At 42.2% G+C, this 26551-nt stretch overlaps 1 protein-coding gene and 1 long non-coding RNA gene across 6 annotated transcripts in view; one reads left to right on the forward strand and one right to left on the reverse strand.

Annotated features, from left to right (window-relative positions):
• LOC143987702 (scavenger receptor cysteine-rich domain-containing protein DMBT1-like) overlaps positions 1-18986 on the reverse strand; it is a 136272-nt gene extending 117286 nt beyond the window's left edge. For all 5 annotated transcript variants that reach the window (XM_077486641.1, XM_077486642.1, XM_077486640.1 and 2 more), the window contains exons 1-2: positions 18884-18986; positions 18435-18473 (exon numbers count right to left, since the gene is read on the reverse strand). In XM_077486641.1, coding sequence (XP_077342767.1) covers positions 18435-18473; positions 18884-18932 — 88 coding nt within the window. In that variant the 5' untranslated portion in view covers positions 18933-18986. The remainder of the gene's footprint in view (positions 1-18434; positions 18474-18883) is intronic.
• On the forward strand, positions 18871-22524 carry LOC143987703 (uncharacterized). Its single transcript, XR_013276690.1, has 3 exons — positions 18871-18953; positions 19811-19932; positions 22235-22524. It is a non-coding gene; the product is annotated as an uncharacterized LOC143987703 (long non-coding RNA).
• Positions 22525-26551: the final 4027 nt, after the last annotated feature.

The following is a 26551-nucleotide window of genomic DNA, read 5'->3' on the forward strand; positions in this document are numbered from 1 at the left end:
GGGGCAGAATCCACCAGACAGAAAGGCAGTAGTTGTAGAGACAGCAGCTTGGAAAAGCTTGCATTTAGACGCTGGGCATGTGGGTGACAGTGACTCTATTTGTTTTCCTTTTTTGCTGTAGCAGATGGGGAGAAATTTGCTGGCTATAGTCTACAACTGGTAGTGTGCTACTGGCAGATGCACTGTAAGGACCTGGGACACCCTGTGCTATACCATCATCCCTGTTCGTGGAGGCTGCTGAGAGGTTATGAGGTATAGCAGTTGCAAACTGAGGTGAGTGAGGAGGAACAGAATTGCGCCCCTTTTGTGTGGCTTTCAGGTACTCTTGCCAATGAGCTGAGTGCTGGGAGGTTAAATGCCCTGTCAAGCATATGGTACCCAAATGGCTGGTGTTTTTGCCACGCTTGATGTGAGAGTTTTAAAATTGCAACAGTGCGATAGGCTGCACATGTGCTAAAAAATGCCCAGACAGCTGAGCTGTGGAAAGTGGCCCAGGAGATAACAGCTCCACAATGTGATGGAATAGGGTGGCTTGTGCCTCATCCTCATCCTCACTTTCCACCTCCTGCTCTACCCAGCACCCAAGTCACGTCAGTGACGTCATCTTCATCATTTCCTCCATCCTCATTACCATTGGAGACAATTTGGCAATAAGCTGCGGCACATGACTGCCAATTTGTGTACCAGTGTTCTCCCCTCTCTGTAGGCTCATGTTCATTCCTTCCTCTACCTCAGAACCAACATCTGAATAAAGTAATGGCTGTGAATAGTCAAGGGCAAAGTGGCTGACGCTGTGTTCAAATAACTCAGCTGACTCCTCCATGCCTGATGCTGGGGATATGGCAGGAATAGCTGCGGACAAGGAGCCACTCTGGCAGCTGCAGTGGACTGCACACTAGTCAATGATTGGGTGATGGAGGATGAGGAGGATGAGGATGGTTTAGTAAGCCAGTCTACCACCTCCTCTGCATGCTGTGGCTGGATAGCACAGGCAACAACACTAAACAGAGGAAATGATGCCCTGCCTGACTGACCATGTCCGCCTTTGCCTGTGGACACATACACTCTGGCCCCCTCACAGTGCCATAGGAACATCTCTTGTCCTCCAAGACATGATGGGGGGTGTTTATTAACAAAATGTAATAAAGATGTGGAAATGTGTACGTGGATGCACTTTTAATCAATTAAAAATGGTGTTTGGTGCACTTTAACTTGAGTACTCACTACACAGACACACTCCACTGATACACTATAATATACCTGATACTAAACCACAGTAATGTCCATAAACCTTACATTAAAATATACATAACCACATCAATAGGCAAGGATGTCAGCGCTAGAGAAGTAAAACTGCACTGACGCAATATACTGCATCAAACGTGCAGTAACTCACAGAAATATACTGTGTTAAACATGCACGTAACGCAGTGAAATATACAGGGTTAAACTTGTAGTAACACACAGAAATATATGGCATTAAATGGCATGTAACGCACTGAAGTATGTAAACTTTCAGTAACTCACTGAAATACACTACATTAAACTTGCAGTACCGCATTAAAATATACGGATTTAAACGTTCACTAATGCATAGAAATGTACTGCGTTAGGCGGATGGTAATGCACTGAAATATACGGAGCTAAACTTGCAGTAATGCACTGAACTATACTGTGTTAAATGTTCACTAACGCACAGAAATATACTGCGTTAAAGGACACGTAACGCACGGAAATATACCCACTAAACTTACAGTAACTCACAGAAATATACTGTGTTAAACATGCACATAATGCAGTGAAATATATGGGGTTAAATTTGTAGTAACACACAGAAATATACGGCGTTAAGTGGCATGTAACGCACTGAAGTATGATGTAAACTTTCAGTAACTCACTTAAATATACTGCATTAAGGCGCATGCGCGAGAGTTCCAAGATGGCCGCGTAAGCCGGGAGCTGCGCGCCACGCCGTCTCTCCAGCACTGCTAGCGGGCCACCCAGCCAAACTACCGTATCCACGCGCTGTGCATCGGACCCTACATAACTTGGGGATTACCCGGAGACCGATTCGTCGATCCGGAACGAGTGTAAGCTGTGTGGAGGCCGAATCCCGTTTCCGCGGGGTGTACCAAGATGGCCGCCGGACTGTAAGCGCTCGTGCTGTGAAGTTCTCCCCGCACCAAAGAGCTCAGAAACTGCATCCGAAGGTAATCCTCATTCCCTTCCACCATACCTTGTATGCTTAAAACGAGGGCCAGGAGGAACTTACACGGGGAGTTTAACTCCACCACACCGTCAGGGAATCACAAGATGGCCTCCAAGGTGACCACCGCCACTCAGCCCCCACCTCAACACCTAGAGCTGACTCCAGACCACAGATCAGTCATAGCTCCGGCTACCCTTCACTTCACAGCAGGACCTCACAGCATGGGGACCCCCTCACCCACCTCTACAGAATCGCTACTCAATCAAGCTTTTGGTGATCAGGCCCTCTCCCCGGCAGCCCCCCCTGCTTCACCCACCCCCGGCCCTCAGGGCCCAGTTACACATATGACTCAGTCATCCATGGAAGAACTATTCCTCAAGTTCTCAACACTCCTAGATAGGGGTCTGGCGGCTAACGCTGCAGCCATCACGGGCGAAATCAGGGCGGATTTGCAAAACATAGGATCCAGGATGGATGCTATGGAAGACAAAATTGAGCAAACAGTAGCCATCTCCCATCAAAACACCGGGCTTATTCAAACTCTGCAAGATCAATTAGAGACAGCATTCTCACGCATTGACGACCTGGAAAATAGATCCAAGAGACTGAACTTTAGAATTAGAGGCTTACCAGAATCCATTATAGATGTTTCCACGGCTACACAAGACTTGATCCAAGCTCTAGTCCCCAATATACCAACAGCCCGCCTGGAACTAGACAGAGTCCACAGAGCTATGGGACCCCCCAGGAAGGATGGGTCTCCCAGAGACGTCATTGCTAAACCTCTATACTATGCTGTAAAGGAAGAGGTGATGAAACAAGCCAGATCTCATGTCAAGGACACCCTGTGCAAATATTTGCGGACATTTCCCCGGCTACCATCCAGAAGAGAAGAGCCCTGAAGCCGCTCCTGACAGCCACGGCCCAAAAGGACATCAAATATAAATGGGCCTTCCCATTTGCGGTTCGATTTTCACTTAAAGACCGGTCTTATTCCTTCTCTACCTTCGACGCAGGTGAAAAATTACTCCTGAAATTAAACATCATAGCCCAGGAAATGGAAATGGAGACTGCCGCTCCAACCTCTACTTCCAACAAACGCCCTCCACCTACCGGATCTCCCAATCCACTCTGGAGCAAAACCAAATCCCGAAGATCTTCCAATCACGGTCCCCCCTGACTCATCCAAGACTTTCCAAGCGGTTCTCAGAAAGGATTCCACTCCTGGAAGAAAATTTTCCCTGAACCTTGAAGACTGAAAGGTCCACCAGTCCTCCCTCAATGGAGGCACTGACGTCTCCTGTGTTCCCCTTAAACCCCCCTTTTTTTTTTTTTGTTTCTTTTCTCTTCTCTTTTTTTTTTCCTTTTTCCTTTTTTGTACGCTATTGTGGTGCACCAGACTATAGTAATTGAGGCTTAAAGCCTCTAGGGTGGCTCTTTACGTGTTATTTTATACACACCTGCTGGCAAGCGTATGGTTGTTTTTTCACTTGGTTTTTTCCAGCGGGTTAAGAAGTGCTGGGGCGCGGCGTGAGCCACATGCGCCTCCTCCTACCTTCTCGACCATATCAATGGTCGGTGAGGTTGGAAGACCAACCCCAGGGTTGGAATTATTTCTTTTTTCTACGTATCTCATACTTGTCTGTGAGATGCTCGTGGTTCTCCTACCTCCCCTCCTGCTCTTCTGTACACCAGGGGGGGATGTTTCTTCTTCCTTTTCTTCTTACTTCTTCTATACAACTCCCTCTCTTCCCTCACCCTTTCCAGAGCGTCACTCACTTGTATTCTCTTTTTCAGACTTGAAGGAAGTTGGCAACATCACAACGGTTCTCACATTACACCAACGTACTCAATTTGTCCAGCTAGGGTGCCCGATTTGGCACCTTGGGAGGGTGAGTAATATGCTGACAGGTGGTTCCCCCCACTGCGAGACCCATGGCTGACCACACACAACATACCTGGAGGGTAGCTTCGCACAATGTTCAAGGTATAAACTCTCCCCTTAAACGCAAGAAAATCTTTAACTCATATAAATCGTCCAAACTAGACGTCCTTTTGATTCAGGAAACCCACTTTCCCAGTTCGTATAACCCCTCTTTCTTACACTCCCACTACAACAAATTCTACCTAGCAAATGCAACTAACAAGACCAAGGGGGTTGCAATAGTGTTTGCTAAATCCTGCAATTTCCAATTAATATCCGAAACTAAAGATCCTGACGGCAGATATCTGCTAGTGAAAGGCACTCTAGATGGCCACCTTTACTCATTTATTTCCTACTACTCCCCTAATAAGGGTCAAACAGCCTTTTTCAGAAGACTCACCCTTCACCTTACCCCCCTTGTAGAGGGAACAGTTATACTCGGGGGAGACTCCAACGTGGCCTTTGATCAGGGGTTAGACAAAACTAGACCCCCAGGTTCCCAACTTACCCGCCCCTCTAATGAGAGCCTTAAACTGGCGAAATTAATACACGACCAGGGCCTGGCTGATGTCTGGAGAGAACTAAACCCCACCAAACGAGACTATACTCACTTCTCACACCCCCATAATTCGTACGCCAGAATTGACCACCTGTTAGTGAAATCTTCAGTTATCCCGGCCATAACTCATTCAAAAATTATTGACTCCTCCCTTTCGGACCACTCTTTAGTTGTCATGACCATCCGGTCACAATACAATAGAGCGGGCCAGAAGCAATGGAGGCTGAACGAGTCCATACTATCAGACCCTGTCCGAGTCTCTGCGCTCTCTGACTCCCTAAAGGAATACTTTAAATTTAACGACGGAAATGATGTTTCAGCGGAAACGCTTTGGGCGGCTCATAAAGCCTTTATAAGGGGAGAACTTATCAGATTGTCATCAGCCATTAAAAAGGAGAGAGAGGCAACAATCAAAAAACTAGAGAATGACTACGTGTCCCTAAAAACCAGGCACAAACTAGACCCGTCCCTTAATTTACTCCCTCAATTGGACAGGGCCAGGCTCGAACTGAACCTAGCTCTGACAGCTAAAGCCGAAAAACAAATGAGATGGTCTCAAAATAGATTCTATACACAAGGTGATAAGATGGACTCTATGTTGGCCAATAAATTATCCCCCAGACTCAAAACACAGGCTATTCCAAAGATTATAATCCCTGGACATGGTCCCTCAGCTAACCCTACAAAGATACTAGGGGAATTCGCAGAATTTTACAATAAACTTTACTCTCCATCCCCAGCCCCTGCTGATCACTCTATAGACGCTTTCCTAAATGACCTTCCTATCCCACAACTATCCTCGAGCCATAGAGACAGCCTAGAAGCCCCTTTTACAACGGCAGAAGTTTTAGCAGCAATTAAAACCTTAAAACCGGGATCGGCCCCTGGCCCGGATGGCCTGTCCAATCCTTATTACAAAAAGTTTGCCGAAACCTTAGCACCTTACCTCTCTAAATTCTTCAACTACGCCTCGAAGGGAAACCCACTTGATCCCCACCTAAATGCAGCACTTATAACTGTCATTCCAAAACCTGATAAAAACCCAGAAGAGGTTGGAAATTACCGCCCAATCTCTTTAATTAACTGTGACATTAAAATACTAACCAAAATCCTAGCCTCCAGGTTGGCTGAATTCATTAATGTGTATATACACAAGGATCAGGTGGGTTTCATTCCTGGTAGACAAGGCCCAGACCAGATAAGAAGAACCATAGATATTATGTCCATTCTCCAAACAAACTGGGCGGGTGGACCCCAACAATCGGGTATGCTTCTCTCGCTTGATCTACAGAAGGCCTTTGACTCGGTCTCCTGGCCTTATATATTCGCTATCCTCCGCAAATGGGGCTTTGGGCAACGCTTTACTGGCTTAATACAGGCCCTATACTCAACCCCTACAGCGAGAATCCGCATACAGGGCTTCTACTCCAAACCCATTCCCATAAGACAAGGAACTAGGCAAGGATGCCCATTGTCCCCTTTAATTTTTGCGATGGCAATCGAGACCCTCGCTATAGCTATTAGACAAAACCAAGACATAAAAGGGGTGGTATGCGGTTCTCGTGTCCACAAGTGTGCCCTATTTGCGGACGATATCATGCTCTACATCACTTCTCCCATAACTTCCTTACCCAATTTAAACGCTATACTAGATTCCTTCTCCAAGATGTCGGGTCTTCAAGTGAACTACAGTAAATCCCAGGCTCTCAACGTCTCTCTAACTCCCCCCACTGTTGAACTGTTAAAGCAGAACTTCAATTTCCAATGGAGCGAATCCTCCATCAAATACCTAGGTATAAACCTAACAGCTAAGGTGGAGACTTTATACAGTCATAATTATCCCCGGATGTATCGTACTTTAGAAGCAGATTTACAAAAGTGGTCCCATCTGCCCATATCATGGCTAGGTAGGATACACGCTATCAAAATGACTCTATTACCCAGATTACTTTATTTGTTTAGATCCCTTCCAATCCCCATTCGTAGGGTCCACCTCTCAAACTTCCAAAACAAAATCCTAAAATTCATTTGGGGTAGGAAGGGCTATAGACTAACCCGCAATACCCTCTTCGCGCACAGGAAGAAGGGTGGTTTAGGCCTCCCACTTCTATTCCGTTATTACCAAGCAGCTAGGCTAACACAGTTATCCGTAATTTACTCAAAATACGAGAAGCCAGACTGGATCCATATTGAGAATCAGGCTGTCCCCACTTTTACCCTCGACTTTTTACTATGGACCCCTCAGAAAAATAGACCCGCTATCTTGTCCCCTACTCTCTCCCACTCATTTAAACTATGGGATTCCCTGCGCTACTCTACCTCCTTGGTCTCAGCAATTAAACCTTTAACTCATATTTTCAATAATCCTCGCTTCCCTCCAGGTTACAATGTACTTGCCTTCAAATGGTGGGTTGATAAAGGTCTCTACAGGATAGGACACTTTTTCACAGCCACAGGACCTATTACCTTGCAATTTTGTATCAAGAAATTAAGCATGCCTAAGACCGAAATTTTTCGGTTCCATCAAATTCAACATTTTCTACACTCCCTTTGCAAAGGAGAATCAAACCCCCCGCTCTTTACAGAATACGAACTTTGGTGTGGTCAAGCCATGGACCAGAAGGGGGGGATTTCCTTAGTCTACACGTCTCTCACCACCCCCAAAACAAAGGCGCCCTATATGGTCGCCTGGGAAACTGATTTCTCATTCCAATGGTCCTTGGATAAATGGCACTCAATAGGGGCTAGATCCTTTCGGGGTCTGCTCAATACAAACCTTATGGAAGCAGGGACAAAAGTACTAACCAGATGGTACTATACGCCAGCCAGAGTTGCACACATGTTCCCAACAGCCAGTCCGCTCTGCTTCCGGGGATGCATGCTTACGGGGACGATGTCACACATTTGGTGGGAATGCCCAAGAATCCGCCCCTTCTGGAAGAAAGTATTTAACCTGATTGAAAGATTGATTGGTGCCAAAGTCCCCAGAGTTCCCACGGTGGCTCTCCTTAATGATCCAATTCCCCACCTCTCTAAACCCACCTGCAGGTTGACCCAATTTGTGCTGCTGGGAGCAAAAATCTCCATAGCCAAGAATTGGAAGAAAACAGGGGTCTCTTTCACACTAGTTAAGAATAAGATCTCCTGGATCATGTCTCAGGAGAGGATTGCTAGCATGTTGGAGGACACATCTGATAGGTTTGTAGCCACCTGGGAACCCTGGGCCCGAATAATGGGCCTGACCAACTTCCCATATGTATGAACTGCTCTTAATGATCTTGACGCAAGTAGTGACGCTCTCTCCACCCCTTCCCCCCTCTATCTCCCTCCTCTTTCTTTGTCTTTACCTTTCCCTTTTCTTTCCTCTTGTTCGCATATGTTCTTTTGGTTTCCATACTATGGACTTAAGCTAGTCCGGAAAGGTATAAAAGTTTGTATAAATGTTGCCTAGGCACTGTTTATTGGTTGACATAAAGAATCTGATGCAATGTGCTCTGATTTGCTTCTCCCTACAGAGGACCCTCAGTTAGGCCTAGAGGCTGACCGTCTGGTAAAACAGGAGTTTTCTGGTATTGGATTGACAACTCCCTTTCATTTCTCCCCTCTTATGTTCATATTTTGTGGGCGCCTATTGCCCTCGACACAGCGTGTTCCCAATTGGGGTGTCGGGGGTACTGGGTGGCATCTGGTCCATATTTCCTAGGCTTCCCTCAATTGTCATGTCATTCCATTCCAGACAAAAAGAACTCCTCTCACTTTCATCTCATCTGTTGTTAATATTACTAATGCCTTTCAATTCGCAATGTGTATTATCCGGCTTATACTGTTAGCCGGTACTTTCTTACTTGTTTTCCATGTTCTTCATATATATGTGAGACGACATGTTCCCGTGCTCTATTGTATGGATTATATTTTTACTTTGAAACAAATAAAAAATTTTGAAAGTAAAAATATACTGCATTAAACTTGCAGTAACGCATTAAAATATACGGATTTAAACGTTCACTAATGCATAGAAATATACTGCGTTAAGCAGGTGGTAATGCACTGAAATATACGGAGCTAAACTTGCAGCAATGCACTGAACTATACTGCGTTAAATGTTCACTAGCGCACACAGCACTATACTGCTTTAAAGGACGCGTAACGCACTGAAAAATACGGCACTAAACTTGCAGTAACTCACTGAACTATACTGTGTTAAACGGTCAATACAGTCACACTGAACTATCACTAGATTCACACTAATGTAAAAATGAATGGTGGTCACTACACTCACACTGACTGAACTATCACTAGATTCACACTAAACTGATATTCTACACTGACAATAGAATCAGAATAGAACACTGTCTAGTATTACTGAACAGAGACTTGTTCTATTTCTCTCCATGCTGATATCACACTATTGAATATAGTGTGGGGCGGGACTAAGAGCCATAATTAGATAAACTCATCATCACCGCATCCAGTCATGACTCTGACAGTGCTTTGTGCCCTGATTGGGCAAAGCTTTCATTGCTTCAGCCAATCAAGGATTCCAATTCACTGTGCGGTGGCGCAGTGCATTGTGGTAATATGGAAGGCCAAACAAACGGTGGAACGCCTCGATTATTCAGGTGTTTGTTGAATGGGTGAACAACTCATGCTCAGACTGAACTGTTTGCCCATACCTAATCATTACTGTTGCTTAAAACTGAAGATTCTCATTTTTTTTTTCTTAGAACATTTACAAGTTTAGATCAGCTTTTAAGAATCTTGCTATTATATTTGTACTTAACCGCTTCAGCCCCAGAAGATTTTACCCCCTTCCTGACCAGAGCACTTTTTGCGATTCGGCACTGTGTCGTTTTAACTGACAATCGCGCGGTTCTGCAACATTGCACCCGAACAAAATTGACATACTTTTTTTTCCCCATAAATAGAGCTTTCTTTTGGTGGTATTCAATCACCTCTGCGTTTTTTATTTTTTGCTCTATAAACAAAAAAATCTACAGTTTTGAAAAAAAAGCAATATTTTTTACTTTTTGCTATAATAAATATCCCCCAAAAATATATAAAAAAACAAATTTCCCCCTCAGTTTAGGCCGATATGTATTCTTCTACATGTTTTTGGTAAATAAAAAATCGCAATAAGTGTAAATTGATTGGCTTGCACAAAAGTTATAGCGTCTACAAAATAGGGGATAGTTTTATGGCATTTTTTTTAATTATTATTTTTATTAGTAATGTCGGCGATCTGCGATTGTTATCATGACTGTGACATTATGGCAGACATATCAGACACTTTTGACACTATTTTGGGACCATTGTCATTTATACAGCGATCAGTGCTATAAAATGCATTGATTACTGCGTAAACGACACTAGGGGAATGCAAAGGGGTTAAATGTGTCTTAGGGAGTGATTCTAACTGTGGGGGGATGGACTTCAACTCACATGACAGCAATCACTGCTCCTAATGACAGGGAGCAGTGATCTCTGTCATGTCACAAGGCAAAATGGGGAAATGCCTTGTTTACACTTCCCCGTTCTGTGGCTCCGTGACACAATCGCTGGGATCGCCGCAGGCGCGGTCACCCTGTATGTGCTCACTAGCCCCGCAAATTAAAGGGGATGCACAGGTATGCCCATTTGCCCACCACTGCCATTGTGCTGACGTATATCAGTGTGCAGCGGTCTGCAAGTGGTTAAATACTATAATAGCACTGTATTATTATATAATAATTATATTATTATAATAATATAATATTATTTAATATAATATATTAAAGTGGAGCTCCACCCAAAATGGGAAGCTCCACTTGTTCGCACTCTCCACTGCCACATTTATCACTTTTAGGGTGGGGCGTGGGTACCTGTCAAAACCAGGTACCCGCTTCCCACAAAAAGTGCTAAATGTGGTAGTGGAGGATGCTAACAAGTGGAGCTTAACATTTGGGGTGGAGCTCCGTTTTTCAATACATTATTGCCACTTCTGAGTAAGATCACTGATCGCCAATCATCGTGCATTTCCAGCCCTGCTGCCTTCTGGGACACACGCAGGTCCCAGAAGACAGCATGACCATTCAGAAAGCACAGTGCAACTCATGTATGAGCAGAAGGAAACCGGCTGTGAAGCCTGAAGACTTCACTGGTGTTTTTTCCTTATTTACAATGCCCATGCCTGCACCCAAAGCTGATTAACCCCCCTAGCGGTAATCCCGAGTCTGGCTCGGGGTAGGAATATACTGATAGGAGCGGTAACCCCGAGCCAGACTCGGGATGGCTTCGCTCGATGCAGGGGAGGACACAGGGAGAGTTACTTACCTTGTCCCCTGGATCCAGCGATGTCCACCGCGCTGTGTGATTGAGCCGTCCTCCGCTCGATTCACAGTGCCGAATGCCGCCGAGCTCCGTTCCCTGCGGTGTTACGGCGCACGGGAGCGGAGAACGGCGGCAAATTCAAAAAAGTTAAAACACACAAAACACACACAGCACTGTAATCTTACAGATTACAGTGCTGTATTAAAAAATACACACCCCCTTTGTCCCTAGTGGTCTGTACAGTGCCCTACATGCACTTTTATATTATAAATACTGTTTTTTACTGCCTGGAATTTGGAGATTGTCCATAGCAACCAAAAAGTGTAAATTTTTCAGTGTTTTTTAATTTTGATTACATTATTGAATAATTTTTATTATTCTTTATGATATTATAAACTTTATCATACCTGGGATGTCTGCTAGACTCTGGTTTGAACAGATTTAAGAGCGTTATTCCTAAGAATTACAGGACTACAATATAAAAGCCAGATTTCCGTGCAAAATAATTGTACCGCTTTCAGCACCTAATTCCAGACTGAATCATACCGCCAGGGAGGTTAATGAATCGGCTTGGGGTGCAGACATTGCAGGATCCCTGGACAGGTAAGTGTCGCTACAGTATTTGTAGCTGCTGACTTTTATTTTTTATTTTTCCAGACTGGAGCGCCTCTAACTTTTTGATATATATTTTTATTAGAAATTGATACATCCTAGCTGTTTTATTGAACCAATATAGGAATTCATATTTATTAATTTCTGCTTTTGTAGCTCTGAAGAAGTGGGGGGGTCTTAGGGCCCCAAAATGCATTGGCTGTTCTGTGTTATTTGTGAACCAACACTAATATTAAACATTGTCACAGACTGTGATCTGAGCTGTCACTGGACAGATACTGTCTGCCATTACTACCAGTGCAAAGTAACCACAAAGAAAAACAAACAGAAAAATGCACATCAACATGCATGTAGTAGCACAGCACAACAGTGTAAACCTAGCTTAAAACTAAGCAGTTTTGGGGGAATTTTGGGGCTGTAAGAAGTGCAGTACAGCTTTTTTTTTTCTCCCAAAAACACAGTGGTTAATAAATACCACCAAAAACTCTCTATGCAAAAAAAAAACCAAAAAAACGAGATAACATTTATTTGGGTACAGTATTGTATGACCAAGTAATTGTTAGTCAAACTAATGCCACGTACACACGATCGGAATTTCGGCCCGCAAAAGACTGATGAAAGTTTTTCATTGGAAAATGCGACCATTTGTATGCTCCATCGGACTTTTGCTGGCTGATTTCCAGCCAGCAAAAGATTGAGAGCATGCTCTCAATTTTTCGGTCGGGAAAAGTTCCTATCTGAAATTGCGATCGTCTGTGGCAATTCCGACATGTAAAATTCCTACGCATGCTCGGAAACAATTCAACGCATGCTCAGAAGCATTGAACTTCATTTTCTCGGCTCGTCGTAGTGTTGTACGTCACCGCATTCTTGACGGTCGTAATTTCAGCAAATTTTGTGTGATCGTGTGTATGCAAGGCAAACTTGAGCTGAATCCCGTCAGAAAAGCCATCATATCTTTTTCCAACGAGAAATCCGATCATGTGTACGGGGCATAATAAAGCACTGGAAACTGAAAATTACATGGTAATAAAGGGATAAGTGCATCAATCCAACACAGAATATTGTGATAAACACTAAAACTATATTTTTATATCAGCAACATTTTATTTTTATACCTGATTATCCTGCCTGAAGGTTTTTGTTCAGGATCTTTCGGTTACACAGTAACACAGTAAGAATCTGGAAGCCCCCTTTAACAAGGGCACCCTCAGATCCCGCCCCCCTGTTTGAAATGGTAAGGGGGTACAAAACTACCCATACCATTTCACAAAGAAAGTGTAAAAGAATGTTAAAAAAGACACACACACTGTTGAAAGTCCTTTATTAATAATAAAAAAAAAATTAAAAAAGATTCCAGCGGTGGTAATCCACTCTTGCTATCCAGTGACGGATGATCATCTCTCCAGAGTCCATCGATGGCTGAACTGATCCAGCGACGGGTGATCTCTCCCTGCAGCGCAGCGCAGTCCATCCATCCTCTGTCTCCACTGGCGGAGACACTGCGGGGATCCCGGCAGCCTGACATTTCTTATATGAGGAGGGTGGGGCCACCTGTCACCTGACCCTGCCCCTCTCTGATGCAAGTGGGAAAGCCTGGCTTCCCCAATGACGTGTGGGTGACCCCGTCCCCCTCTGATGTAATGCGTTACATCAGAGGGGGGCGGGGTCACCCACATGTCATTGGGGAAGCCAGGCTTTCCCACTTGTGTCAGAGGGGGGCAGTGTCAGGTGACGGGTGGCCCCCCTCCTCATATAAGAAATGTCAGGCTGCCGGGATCCCCGCAGTGTCTCCACCAGTGGAGACAGACAATGGATGGACTGCGCTGCGCTGGAGGGAGAGATCACCCGTCGCTGGATCAGTTCAGCCATCGCTGGACTCTGGAGAGATGATCATCCGTCACTGGATAGCAAGAGTGGATTACCACCCCTGGAATCTTTTTTTTAATTTTTTTATTATTAATAAAGGACTTTTTCAACAGCGTGTGTGTCTTTTTTAACATTCTTTTACACTTTCTTTGTGAAATGGTAGGGGTACTTTTGTAAACCCTTACCATTTCAAACAAGGGGGCAGGATCTGAGGGTCCCCTTGTTAAAGGGGGCTTCCAGATTCTGATAAGCCCCCCGCCCGCAGTCCCCCACAACCACCGTCAGGGTTGTGGGGATGAGGCCCTTGTCCTCATCAACATGGGGACAAGGTGCTTTGAGGGGTCACAGACCCCCAAAGCATCCTCCCAATGTTGTGGGCATGTAGCCTGGTATGGTTCAGGAGGGGGGGCGCTCTCTCGTCCCCCCCTCTTTTCCTGTGGCCTGCCAGGTTGCGTGCTCATATAAAGGGTCTGGTATGGATTTTTAGGGGGAACGCCACACCATTTTTTTTTTACATTGTCGGAGTTCCCCTTAAAATCCATACCAGACCTGAAGGGCCTGGTAATTGAATTTGGGGGAAACCCACGCCTTTTTTTTTTATCAATGACTTTCAATGACTGTTCTCTGTATTAAGGGGAGCCGACAATTCATTATAGCCGCGAGTGATTTTAAATTACTTTTTTTCCTGCAGAAATTACACTTTGTGCAGGGACAGTTCTAAGCACCGGAAACATGCGCCCCTTCACAGGCATACTATAGACACCCCCCAGGTACGAAATTTAAATATTACACTTTTATTGTTTCACTTTAAGAATTATTAAAATCACGGCTCCCGAAAAAACGGTCCTTTTTAAAACTTTTTTTGCATTGATACATGTCCCCTAGGGCAGGACCCAGGTCCCCAAACACTTTTTAGGACAATAACTTGCATATTAGCCTTTAAAATTAGCACTTTAGATTTTTCCCATAGACTTATAAAGGGTGTTCCGTGGCTTTTCGAATTTGCCGCGAACACCCCAAATTGTTCACTGTTCGCTGAACAGGCAATGTTCGAGTCGAACAGGAGTTTGACTCAAACTTAAAGCTCATCCCTATCTGGCATACCTGACAGTAATGTTAGTGCAAACACCGCAAGCAAAGACACACGTTTACATGTTGTAAACCACAGAAATAGTCTTTACTGTGAAATTTCTTTGAGATGGTAACAAACAATAACAATATAGCTGAACAGAAGACAAATATATCTCAAATTAGTCAACGGTACAACAGTGACTGAGAAACAAAAGCAATAGAACTCTATGGCAATATCTGTCTGTTTTCAGGGGACTTCACAGGACGAGTAAGCAGAGACAAACACTTTAACAATCGACAGATCCCAAAATAGCAGATACTGTAATGGATTGACCACCCCTCTATTTGAGTTGGGTTCTAAGAGTCCTAGCAGGAGGAGAGCAGAGGAATGACCCTCTCTATTGTCAGACCTCTCCCTTCTGTCCCTTTGGTCTCAAATGGTCTTGTATGTACTTTGAGGGGATCTCTACACAATATGTTTTATCTTTCTTGATGCAGGATGTTCTATAGCAAAAAATACATTTACAAATAAAAAAAAGATGCAGTTTAAATGGCTTATTACATTCATACTGTACACTCTTGGGGGGAGGTCTGTATGTTACTTTTTTGACACCCACTTGCCTATTAGCCCAGAAAATTGGCATTTTTTTTAATGCAGGGCTGTTAGTCTCATCATTCCTAATGGTGATTAATAGCATATTTTCTTAATGGTCTATGGAGCTATGAGCAGTGTACCCCAGCATTCTGTCCTGGGACCAATTCTGTTGAATTTGTTCATAAATGATATGGAGGTTGGAATACACAGTTAAAGGGGTTGTAAAGGCAGACATTTTTTTTATCTTGGTGTATTCTATGCATTAATATAAAAAGCCTTATGTGTGCAGAAGCCCCCCTCAGCCCCGCTAACACTTACCTGAGGTCCCCTTCTGTCTTGTGGTGTCCCCAACTTAAGTGCCTCAGCCATCTGAAATTCTCTTTCCTGATTGCCTGAGACACAACAGTGGTGCCATTTACTCCCACTTCTGTCAATCAAAGTCAGCTTGCCAATGAAGGAAGAGAGGGACGAGGCCGGTTCGGGGCTCCGTGTCTGATTGGATATAGGGAGCTGTGACTCGGCTCGAGTGCCCCATAGCAAGGTTTTTGCTGTGGGGACAGTGAACAGGAGGGAGAGGCCAGGATCACAGAAGAAGGACCCGAGAAGAGGAGGATCTGGGCTGTTCTGTGCAAATCCACAGCAACAGAGCAGGTAAGTATAACATGTTTATTATTTTTATAGGGAAAAAAAAACAATACCTTACAATCACTTTAAATCTCAGTGTTTGCTGATGACACAAAGCTAAGCAGGACAGTAACTTCACAACAAGATAAAGCAACTTTACACAAAAAGTTGATAAAATAGAGGGTTGGGCAGCTACTGTATTTGGCAGATGTGTTTTAATATTGAAAAATGTAAAGTAATGCAATTGGGAGCTAAAAATATGCATGCACACCATTTGCTAAGGGAAGAATCTCTGGCAGAATCAAGAATAGAAAAGGATCTGGGGTCACTGTAGATCATAGACGCAATAGCATGCGAAGCCAAGCTTCAACTCTTATCTTTCATTAAAAAGGGTATTTGCTCACCTATAATTCTACCACTTTACAAAACATTTTGTATGCTATCCAATTTTGGTCGCCAAACTTCAGGAATGATGTTCCTAAACTGAAGAGACTCCAGAAAAAAGTAGCAAGGCTAATAAGTGGGCTGGAGGTCCTCAGTTATGAGGAATTAAGCGCCTCTTCTCCAGGGAGAGTATACTTAAGAGGGAATATGATAGAAATAAAACAAATCTTTAAAAGGTGAACTGGATCATTGGGGCAAAACTAAGGTCTTCAAAGAAGACACATGGCCACACAATGAAGTTGAATGAGAAGCTGTTCAATCATAAATTGTGTAACGGTTCTTTACTGTTGGAGCTGTCTCTTCCACAGTTGGTGGTGTCAGTGGGCCATGTAGATTAGTTTAACAAACTTTTAGATGTGCTGCTTTGCAAACACAATGCACAGATATGGGATATGGTAGTGACATAAACGCTCACACACACACAGTCATGTTAAACTGGATAAAAAATTATCTTTATTTAACCTTACCAACTATGTAGCTTGTTTTGGTCCCTTTGAAATATCTCAGCATATTCAATCACTTTGGACATGCCATATTTTTGTACAATTCAGAGAAATAGATAGTCACTTTTTAACACAGTCAACCTGCAAACTTTCTGAGATAAGAAAGCATGTAGGGAAAGGACACACCACTGCTACAACCCCTGTTGGTTCAAATCATGAAAATGAAATACAGAAAAAATGATTGGTTAAACCCACAAGTACTTTTCGCACCACCAATTTTTAACACATTTTAGAATAGCAAATGCAAAAATTTAGATGTATACACTTTTGCTAGTTTAATAGTGCATTTATTTATAAAGACCTAAACCAGTGTTTCTCAATTGGGTTGCTGTTTGGATTTACCAGACCATTACCCAGTTTGCTCTTAATGTGTGTCATGGGTTGCCATAGTGCGGATGGGCTGGCTCCCAACACCATCACAACTAATGGCACTCTAGGGTAGGATTCATGGCATAATTTCTTCCTATGGTGCTGGCAGCTGTCCTATCCACACCATGGTGCAACACATGATGCTGTTTGAGGGTAGACTGCATGCAGAATCACCACTAGCATTCAAGGGAGGACAGAAATCTGCCTCCTCCAGACCTGCTCCACCTGTCTTCCTGTGCTCTGTTGAAGCCAAAATGTAGGGATCTGTTGTGAAGAGAGGACTGTGGTATTGAGGCTCCTGTGATGGGGCAAGGGGCTGCATGATTTGGGGGTTTATGTGATTGGAGACTGTGATTGGGGGAACTCTGCGATGAGGGGACTCTGTAATGGGGCTCCATGGTGGGGGGCATTTTGATAGGGGGACTCTGATGTGATGAAAGGACTATGTGATGGGGGACTCAGTGGTGATGGTGGGAATTTGTGGTGATGGGGGCTCTCATGTATAATTGAGCCTCTGATGTGATGGGGGTCTCAGATGGCAAACTGGTGTGCTCTGATGTTAAGGGGATCTAATGTAATAGAGGAACTCTAATGTGTTGGGAGGCTTCTGATGTAACCTTTATTTCAACAAGGCAGTTGTTGCATTGTCACAGGCTCAGGTTTCGCATTGACAAGTAACATTTATATTAATTACATTTAACTGGGGTGCCTCATGTCATGTCAGCTAATGTGTCTGGAGTCATGACTAAAAGAAATGTTGAAAAGCACTAGTCTATATATCAGACCAAATAAAAGAGACAACTGATGAGGCAGAAGGACTTGCTTTCAAAAGAGGGAAACTTCCTCCAAATGTGGAACAGTTAAGAACTAAATAAATAAAAAAAATCATGGGTTAAACAAAAGTTTTAGAGTTCCTGCTACTAAATACAGCAGTAATAGCACTTTTTTTTTTTTAAAGGATTGCTAGTGATGCCCATTTTCAAGGCATGGATGAATTAAGATATTTGAGACATCAAGTCTGAGATAAACAGAGATTAGAAATTATTTTTTAACACTGCCCATCCTAATTTTGGTACTTTGGTAACCAGCAGAAGACAAGGGTAGGTCACTTAATTTTGTGACTGGTACACATTCAAAGGTGCAGGGCTGAAAAAAACACCACGCTGGCCTCAAGCAGACTGACCAGTTTTGAGAGCACTGAGAAGAGACCATATTGATTTAGAAGGAATTTGTACTTCTCTTTTTATAGACACCAAAAACCAAGGAATATTTTCTGCACCATAAACATAAAAGAATAAAGACTGATCAAATTTCATTATGAAAGTATGTGATATGAAATGGTATGATACCTTGTAGAGAAGAACTTTTTGTTGTAGAACGGGTGCCTCCTAAAAGGAAATAAACAGATCTGTAATTATTTTATGCAGTTCAGATGACCAAACCAAGTGCAATCTTCTTTTTTTACTGTAAAATCCTCAGATTAGTAAATGTGCATGTGTAAAAAAATGACAACAATTTGCTTGGAGCAAAGAGAAAATTAGAGCATAATTAATGATGTGATCGAAACACTAAGGCATGTATTGCTGTAATGTGAAAACTTATTTCAAATGCTCGCTTAATATTATTGTGCTTTTGAATGAGAATATCAAACCCCACTTTTTGATCTCTTGCTCATAATTCCTAATTTAGAAGGGCTGCTCACCACCCCTTAAGATAAAGTATAAGTATTTAAAAAAAAGAAAATCTATTAAATATTACATTGCAGATTAATTCAAAGGTTTTTGTAGGTTTGAATTACCTGACTGAAACAGAAGTCCAATAAGAAGTATTTGCTCTAAAGTCCCCATTGTGAAGAAGTCTATGTTCTAGTAAGTATGAAAATTCTATTTATATGTTACACAATCTACTGCTCCTTTTTATTTTTGCTGACACGTTTATTGATTAACTGAGTAATTATTCAAATAACACAATAAAGTACGATTTCAAAATGTACTTTGGATTTATTACTTGATTAACATTTCAGGAAACAAAAAATCACTCTTCCCATCAATATTTGTGAACTCTTATGAATACTAGTAAATGATAGGGTGTACATACACTACATTGTCAAAAGTATTGGCTTTAAATGCACATGACCTTTAATGTAATCCCTGTCTTAGTTCATAAGGTTCAATATTGAGTTGGTTTACCCATTGCAGATATAAATTTCAACTCTTCCTGTCCTGTGAGGAGGGGCTGAGTGCATCCAGGTGTGTGTGTGGGGGGGGGGGGGGGGCTGAGTGCATACAGTTGCTGGATTGGGCCATCTCTTTTTTAATATATTTGTTTTTTCATTTTCTTAGGATCTGCTAGGGGAGGATAGATGGGGGGGGGGGGGGGGGGGGTTGTATTGAAAAGGCAGGTCAGTTAGTCTTTGTGAAGGGTTCTGCTCAAGAGTCTACCTTGTTGTGGTGGCAGGCTTTATATTTTTTGGTCAAAATTATACCTTACTGTTAAATCTTGACAGCACCGATGACTTGGATTACACTTTTTAATTTTCATATATTAAGTTGTAAGTGTTAAAATAAAAGTGGGTGCACTGAAGGACTCATTGGGATGGCCAGTGGGTGGGCTCTGGAGAATGTTAGTGACCCAGGTATAAAGCTGCATTTCTGATGGCTGCCTGCATACAAATAATTCTAATTTGCTGTATATTTTAATACACAATATAACTGTGTTTCTCTAGATATCAAGGTTTTTAGGACACATTGAACAATACTGCAAGAAGACCCAGCTCAGAATAACACCTTTCCAGAGAGACCTAAAATAGTAATCAGGAAGTTCAGGAGTTTGCTGGCTCTGAGTAAGGTAAGAATGGAAAACAATAAAGGCATAATTAAGTCGGCAACTAGGCAATTACAACTGTGGGGCATGTGCTTTCTTGTGGCATAGGAAAAAGGAAATCTACAATACCACAGGTAGAATGTTTAAAATTGAACAGTTTATCAATTGTAGTGCACATTGAGGTTGAGTTACTAAAGGTAAATAGACTGTGCACTTTGCAAAGTGCAATTGCTCCAGAGCTTAGTAAATGAGTTAAAGCCTTGCTGATTTCCATCCTCCAATCAAGTGCAAGCAAAAATGCTGTTTTTTTTATTTTCCTTGCATGCCATTGGTTATTCTTTGCAAAGTGAAGTCTTACCTCATTTACTAAGCTCTGGAGCAACTGCACATTGCAAAGTGCACCGTCTAGTTGCCTTTAGTAAATCAACCCCACTATGTACTTGATGGACCTATGGGTCTATGTGGTCAGCTTAAGCGGAGTATGGGGAACCATTCATGCCTAGATGTAGCCTAAGCACAATGACTTGGTTCCATACATGGGTCTTCCCTTTTTTTGTATATGTATTGGCTTATTTAGGTTATGTTCCCAATATTAGCATCATAGTACTATTTAATGCATATACCACATCAGTGTCATTTCTGATTGCCATTTCTGTTTGAGTTCATGTTTTACAGGAAGGTGTTCGTCCATATTTCAGGGACCATTCAGTGAGGGTCTTTCTAACAGTATCTAGAGAACTACCACCCAGAGACAGAATATTTTAGTGTTTTACTACAGCATATTAGATTTAGGAATAGGAATGAAAAAAACTAAATAAATAAATATATTTATTTATAGGTATATATTGATATGGGGATGTCTAGCTAATGTGGTAAAAGCATTTTTCAGTAAATCCAAGTTAGGTAATCCATTTTAGGATTTGATGGCCCATTTCTATTTAAAACAAAACAAAATTGCACAAACAGTAATTAAGGGGTGTTCACCATGAATTAAATTCCTCTTTGCTTACTCAACCAGAAAAGATGCAGCATCCCTACTACACAGGCCCACTCCTTAGCCTCTCAATATGGGATCCCTGGGTTCTCAAACTCCTCTGAAACTTCCAACTCCCCCAGTACCATAAAGAACAGTACACTCCATTAAAGAACACAGAACAGAATTGAGAATGCTTCAAATCAACTGTATGCAAACACACTGCAAAATATATTCCCATGGGCAATACATTTTAAAGGCTAAAAATAAAACCTATGTGGCTCAGGCACAAAGTTAAAATGAAGCTATAAATAATCAGAAAAGGGCACTTAAAAATATAAAAATAAAAGAAACATTATCATCATACAGAAGTTACAAAGAATATAACAGAATATGTAAAAAGGTCATCAAGGCTGCAAAAATAGAGAGTGGGTCAAACCCCCCCCCCCCACCCCAAAAAAAAAAAAAATTCTTCAAATACAGTATCTCACATAAGTGAGTACACCCCTCACATTTTTGTAAATATTTTATTATATCTTTTCATGTGACAACACTGAAGAAATTACACTTTGCTACATATAATTTGCTGTCTCCTCAAAAAACTCAACATGCAGTCATTAGTGTCTAAACCACTGGCAACAAAAGTGAGTACACCCCTAAGTGAAAATGTCCAAAATGGGCCCAATTAGCCATTTTTCCTCCCTAGTATCTTGTGACTCATTAGTTTCAAGGTCTCAGGTATGAATACTACTCTCTTATACTACACACATCCAGTTTATATGTCATCCTCAACAATGACATTTCCTTTTATGATTTTCTTTTATGATGGCCTATCACTGTGATCTCATATTCCTCTATTAATAATTGCTAGATCTGATGATGTGTGTATATATATATATATATATATATATATATATAAACTTTTTATATGTTTTTATATATATGTTATATATATATATTTTATGTATCGTTTATAATTTATATATATCTTTATACACTGAGTATAAATAGTATACACTATTTATATGCTAAGATTATGCGTGATTCATTAATTAATTTATATACATTTTTTCAATGCCATATATATTTTTTAACAGTATGTATATGTGTTTACTTCTGTTCTTTCGTTGTTTTTATTAGTCTACTTCTAACAAAGTGCTCCCATTAGTCTATATCAGTAGCTGTAGCTGAATTGTCATCAGGGTCCACTTGCTAGTCCCGCCCTCTTAGCAATCTTAAGTCATGCCTTCCCTCTTGGTAGCAGGATCTGAAGAAACAGCGGAGCTATGAAACATGTCATCCTATTGGCTACCCGTATCACGTGTCTTCCTGTCCTCGATGTTTGCATTCCAGGCTGGAACGCACTTCTGGTTTCTGATTTCTGACATTCAAGACACTTGTATGCTGTACCACATTCTGGATTAACTCAGAGGTTCCACGGCCACACCACCAGCCATCCTACAGGCAAACCTGGTGTACTACATCTAACCAGTTCTCAGCATTGGATAGCAACCCGGACTGCTGAAGCACCTGCCATTTGAATTATACTTCACACGCCTGTATTCACTCTGCATTTGTGAGTAGCCATTTGGCTTTGTTTTTAAAAAAGTCTCATTAAATTGTGATTTTAGTTACTGCACTTAGTTTGGCACACCTGGTCTCTTTTTCTTACTCTCTCATACTGGTCACTGGAAGTTCAACATGGCACCTCATGGCAAAGAACTCTCTGAGGATGCAAACAAAATAATTGTTGTTCTACATAAAGATGGCCTAGGCTATAAGAAGTTTGCCAAGATCCTGAAACTGAGCTGCAGCATGGTGGCCAAGACCATACAGCACTCTCAGAACAGGCCTCGCCATGGTCGACCAAAGAAGTTGAATGCACGTGCTCATATCCAGAGGTTGTCTTTGGAAAATAGATATATGAGTGCTACCAGCTTTGCTGCAGAGGTTGAAGGGGTGGGGGGTCAGCCTGTCAGTGCTCAGACCATACGCCGCACACTGCATCAAATTGGTCTGCATGGCTGTCGTCCCTGAAGGAAGCCTCTTTTAAAGATGATACACAAGAGAGCCTGCAAACAGTCTGCTTGTCTTCAGCAAACTAAGGACATGGATTACTGGAACCATGTCCTGTGGTCTGATTAGACCAAGATAAACTTATTTGGATTAGATGGTGTCAAGCGTGTGTGGTGGAAACCAGATGAGGAGTACAAAGACAAGTGTCTTTCCTACAGGCAAGCATGGTGGTGGGAGTGTAATGGTCTGGGGCTGCATGAGTGCACTGAGGAGCTGCAGTCCATTGAGGGAACCAAGAATGCCAACATGCATTATGACATACTGAAGCAGTGCATGATCCCCTCCCTTCAGAGACTGGGCCGCAGGGCAGTAATCCAGTGTGATACTGACCCCAAACACGCCTCCAAGATGACCACTGCCTTGCTAAAGAAGCTGAGGGTAAAGGTGATGGACTGGCCAAGCATGTCTCCAAACCTAAACGCTATTGAGCATCTGTGGAACATCCTCAAACAGAAGGTGGAGGAGAGCAAGGTCTCTAACATCCACCAGGTTTGTGATGTTGTCATGGAGGAGTGGAAAAGGACTCCACTGGCAACCTGTGAATAAGGATGAGCCGAACACCCCCCTTTTCGGTTCGCACCATAACCAGCAAACAGACCTAAACTTCATGTGAACTTTAGAACCCTATTAAAGTCTATGGGACTCGAACGTTCACAATCTAAAGTGCTAATTTTAAGGCTAATATGCAAGTTACTGTCCTAAAAAGTGTTTGGGGACCTGGGTCCTGCCCCAGGAGACATGGATCAATGTAAAAAAAAGTTGTAAAAATTGCCGTTTTTTCAGGAGCAGTGATTTTAATAATGATTAAAGTGAAACAATAAAAGTGTAATATCCCATTAAATTTTGTACCTGGGGGTTGTCTATAGTATGCCTGTGAAGGGGCGCATGTTTCCCATGCTTAGAACTGTCCCTGCACAAAGTGTCATTTCGCAAGGAAAAAAAGTCTTTTAAAATCACTTTCCATTGTCGGCTCCTGTAATTCAGAGAACACTCAATGAGTGTTCTCTGTATTAGCCGACAAAGCATTCATTGATAAAAAAAATAAAAATAATAAAGCGTGGGGGTTCCCCTAAATTCAATTACCAGGCCCCTCAGGTCTGGTATGGATATTAAGGGGAACCCTGTGTCAATTTTTAAAAAAAAATTTACGTGGGGGTCCCCCTAAATATCCATACCAGACCCTTCAGGTCTGGTATGGATATTAAGGGGAACCCCGCATCAAATAAAAAAAAAAATTGACGTGCGGTAACCCTAAAAATCCAAACCAGACCCTTTATCCGAGCACGCAACCTGGCAGGCCGTAGGAAAAGAGGGGGGGATGAGAGAGCGCCCCCCCCTCCTGAACCCTACCAGGCCACATGCCCTCAACATTGGGAGGATGCTTTGGGGTATGTGACCCCTCAAAGCACCATGTCCCCATGTTGATTGGGACAAGGGCCTCATCCCCACAACCCTGGCCGGTGGTTGTGGGGGTCCCCCCCTGTTTGAAATGGTAAGGGGGTACAAATGTACCCCTACCATTTCACAAAGAAAGTGTAAAAATGGTTAAATAAGACAAACACACTTTTGAAAAATTCATTTATTAAAAATAAAAAAAAATGTAAAAAAGATTCCAACAGTGCTAATCCACTCTTGCTATCCAGCGACGGATGATCATCTCTCCGGGGTCCAGCGATGGCTGATCTGATCCAGCGACGGGTGATTTTCAGTCCAACGCTGTCCATACATGCATCCGTCTTCTGTCTCCACTGCGGAGACACTGCGTGGATCCCAGCGCTGACGTTTCTTATATTGGGGACATGGTGCTGTGAGGGGTTACAGACCCCCAAAGCATCCTCCCAATGTCCCAATGTTGAGGGCATGTGGCCTGGTACGGTTCAGGAGGGGGGGCGCTCTCGGGTCCCCTCCTCTTTTCCTGCGGCCTGCCAGGTTGCGTGCTTGGATAAAGGGTCTGGTATGGATTTTTAGGGGGACCCTCACGTAAATTTTTATTTATTTTTTGATGCGGGGTTCCCCTTAATATCCATACCAGACCTGAAGGGCCTGGTAATTGAATTTAGGGGAACCCCCATTTTTTTTTAATCAATGAATGAATTGTCGGCTAATACAGAGAACACTCATTGAGTGTTCTCTGTATTATGGGAGCCGATAATGGAAAGTGATTTTAAAAGACTTTTTTTCCTTGCGAAATTACACTTTGTGCAGGGACAGTTCTATGCAAGGGAAACATGCGCCCCTTCACAGGCATACTATAGATATCCCCCAGGTACGAAATTTAAAGGAATATTACACTTTTATTGTTTTACTTTAATCATTATTAAAATCACTGCTCCTGAAAAAACGGATGTTTTTAAAACTTTTTTTTGCATTGATCCATGTCCCCTGGGGCAGGACCCGGGTCCCTAAACCCTTTTTTAGGACAGTAACTTGCATATTAGCCTTTAAAATTAGCACTTTAGATTTCTCCCATAGACTTGTACAGGGTGTTCCATCTTTTCGAATTTGCCGCGAACAGCCCAAATTGTTCACTGTTCGTTGAACAGGCAAACAGGCAATGTTCGAGTCGAACATGAGTTCGACTCGAACTCAAAGCTCATCCCTACCTGTGAAGCTCTGGTGAACTCCATGCCCAAGAGGGTTAAGGCAGTTAAGGCAGTGCTGGAAAATAGTGGTGGCCACACAAAATACTGAGACTTTGGGCCCAATTTGGACATTTTTACTTAGGTGTGTACTCCACTTTTGTTGCCAAGTTTAGACATTAATGGCTGTGTGAGTTATTTTGAGGGGACAGCAAATTTACACTGTTATACAAGATGTACACTCACTACTTTACATTGTAGCAAAGTGTAATTTATTCAGTGTTGTTACGTGTAAAGATATCATAAAATATTTACAAAAATGGGTGGGAGGGGTTTACTCACTTTTGTGAGATACTGTATATAGTAACAGTAAAAAGGTCAGGTCTGAGCATGTAGGCCTTTTACTAGATAATTTTGGGTTGGTTACTGGGGGCATAGAGAAGGTTCATTTATTAAATACCTTCATCAGCTCTGTATGTACAAAAGAAATTGGAGAAGCTCAAGTCCCTAATGGGGATAGTATTGACATGGTCCAGAAACATTTGGACAAAATAAAGGTGAACAAAGCATCTGGATCAGATATTGGGCTAAATTGATGAAGAATTTTTTTTTTTGGATATGTATTACAGCAGAAAGTAAAAAAAAAAAAAAAAAAAAAAAAAAAAAAAAAAATAATATATATATATATATATATATATATATATATATATATATATATATATATATATATATATATATATAAAAATATTTGTTTTAGTTTTTTTGTTAAATTGTCTTTTTTGTTTATAGCGCAAAAAAAAGACAAAAAAAAATGCAGAGGTGATCAAATACCACCAAAAGAAAGCTCTATTTTTTTTTTAAAAAAAAGGACACTCATTTTATTTGGGTACAGTGTCGCACTCCTGCACAATTGTCAGTTAAACTGACGCAGTGCCATATCGCTAAAATGGCCTGGTCAGGAAGTGGGTAAAATTCCCGGGCTGAAGTGGTTAATATCACTGGATTGGCGTAAGGT

The sequence above is a fragment of the Lithobates pipiens genome, unplaced genomic scaffold (assembly GCF_037356315.1).
Source record: "Lithobates pipiens isolate NorthernLeopardFrog02 unplaced genomic scaffold, aLitPip1_a1.2 Scaffold_18, whole genome shotgun sequence".
Lineage (NCBI taxonomy): Eukaryota > Metazoa > Chordata > Amphibia > Anura > Ranidae > Lithobates > Lithobates pipiens.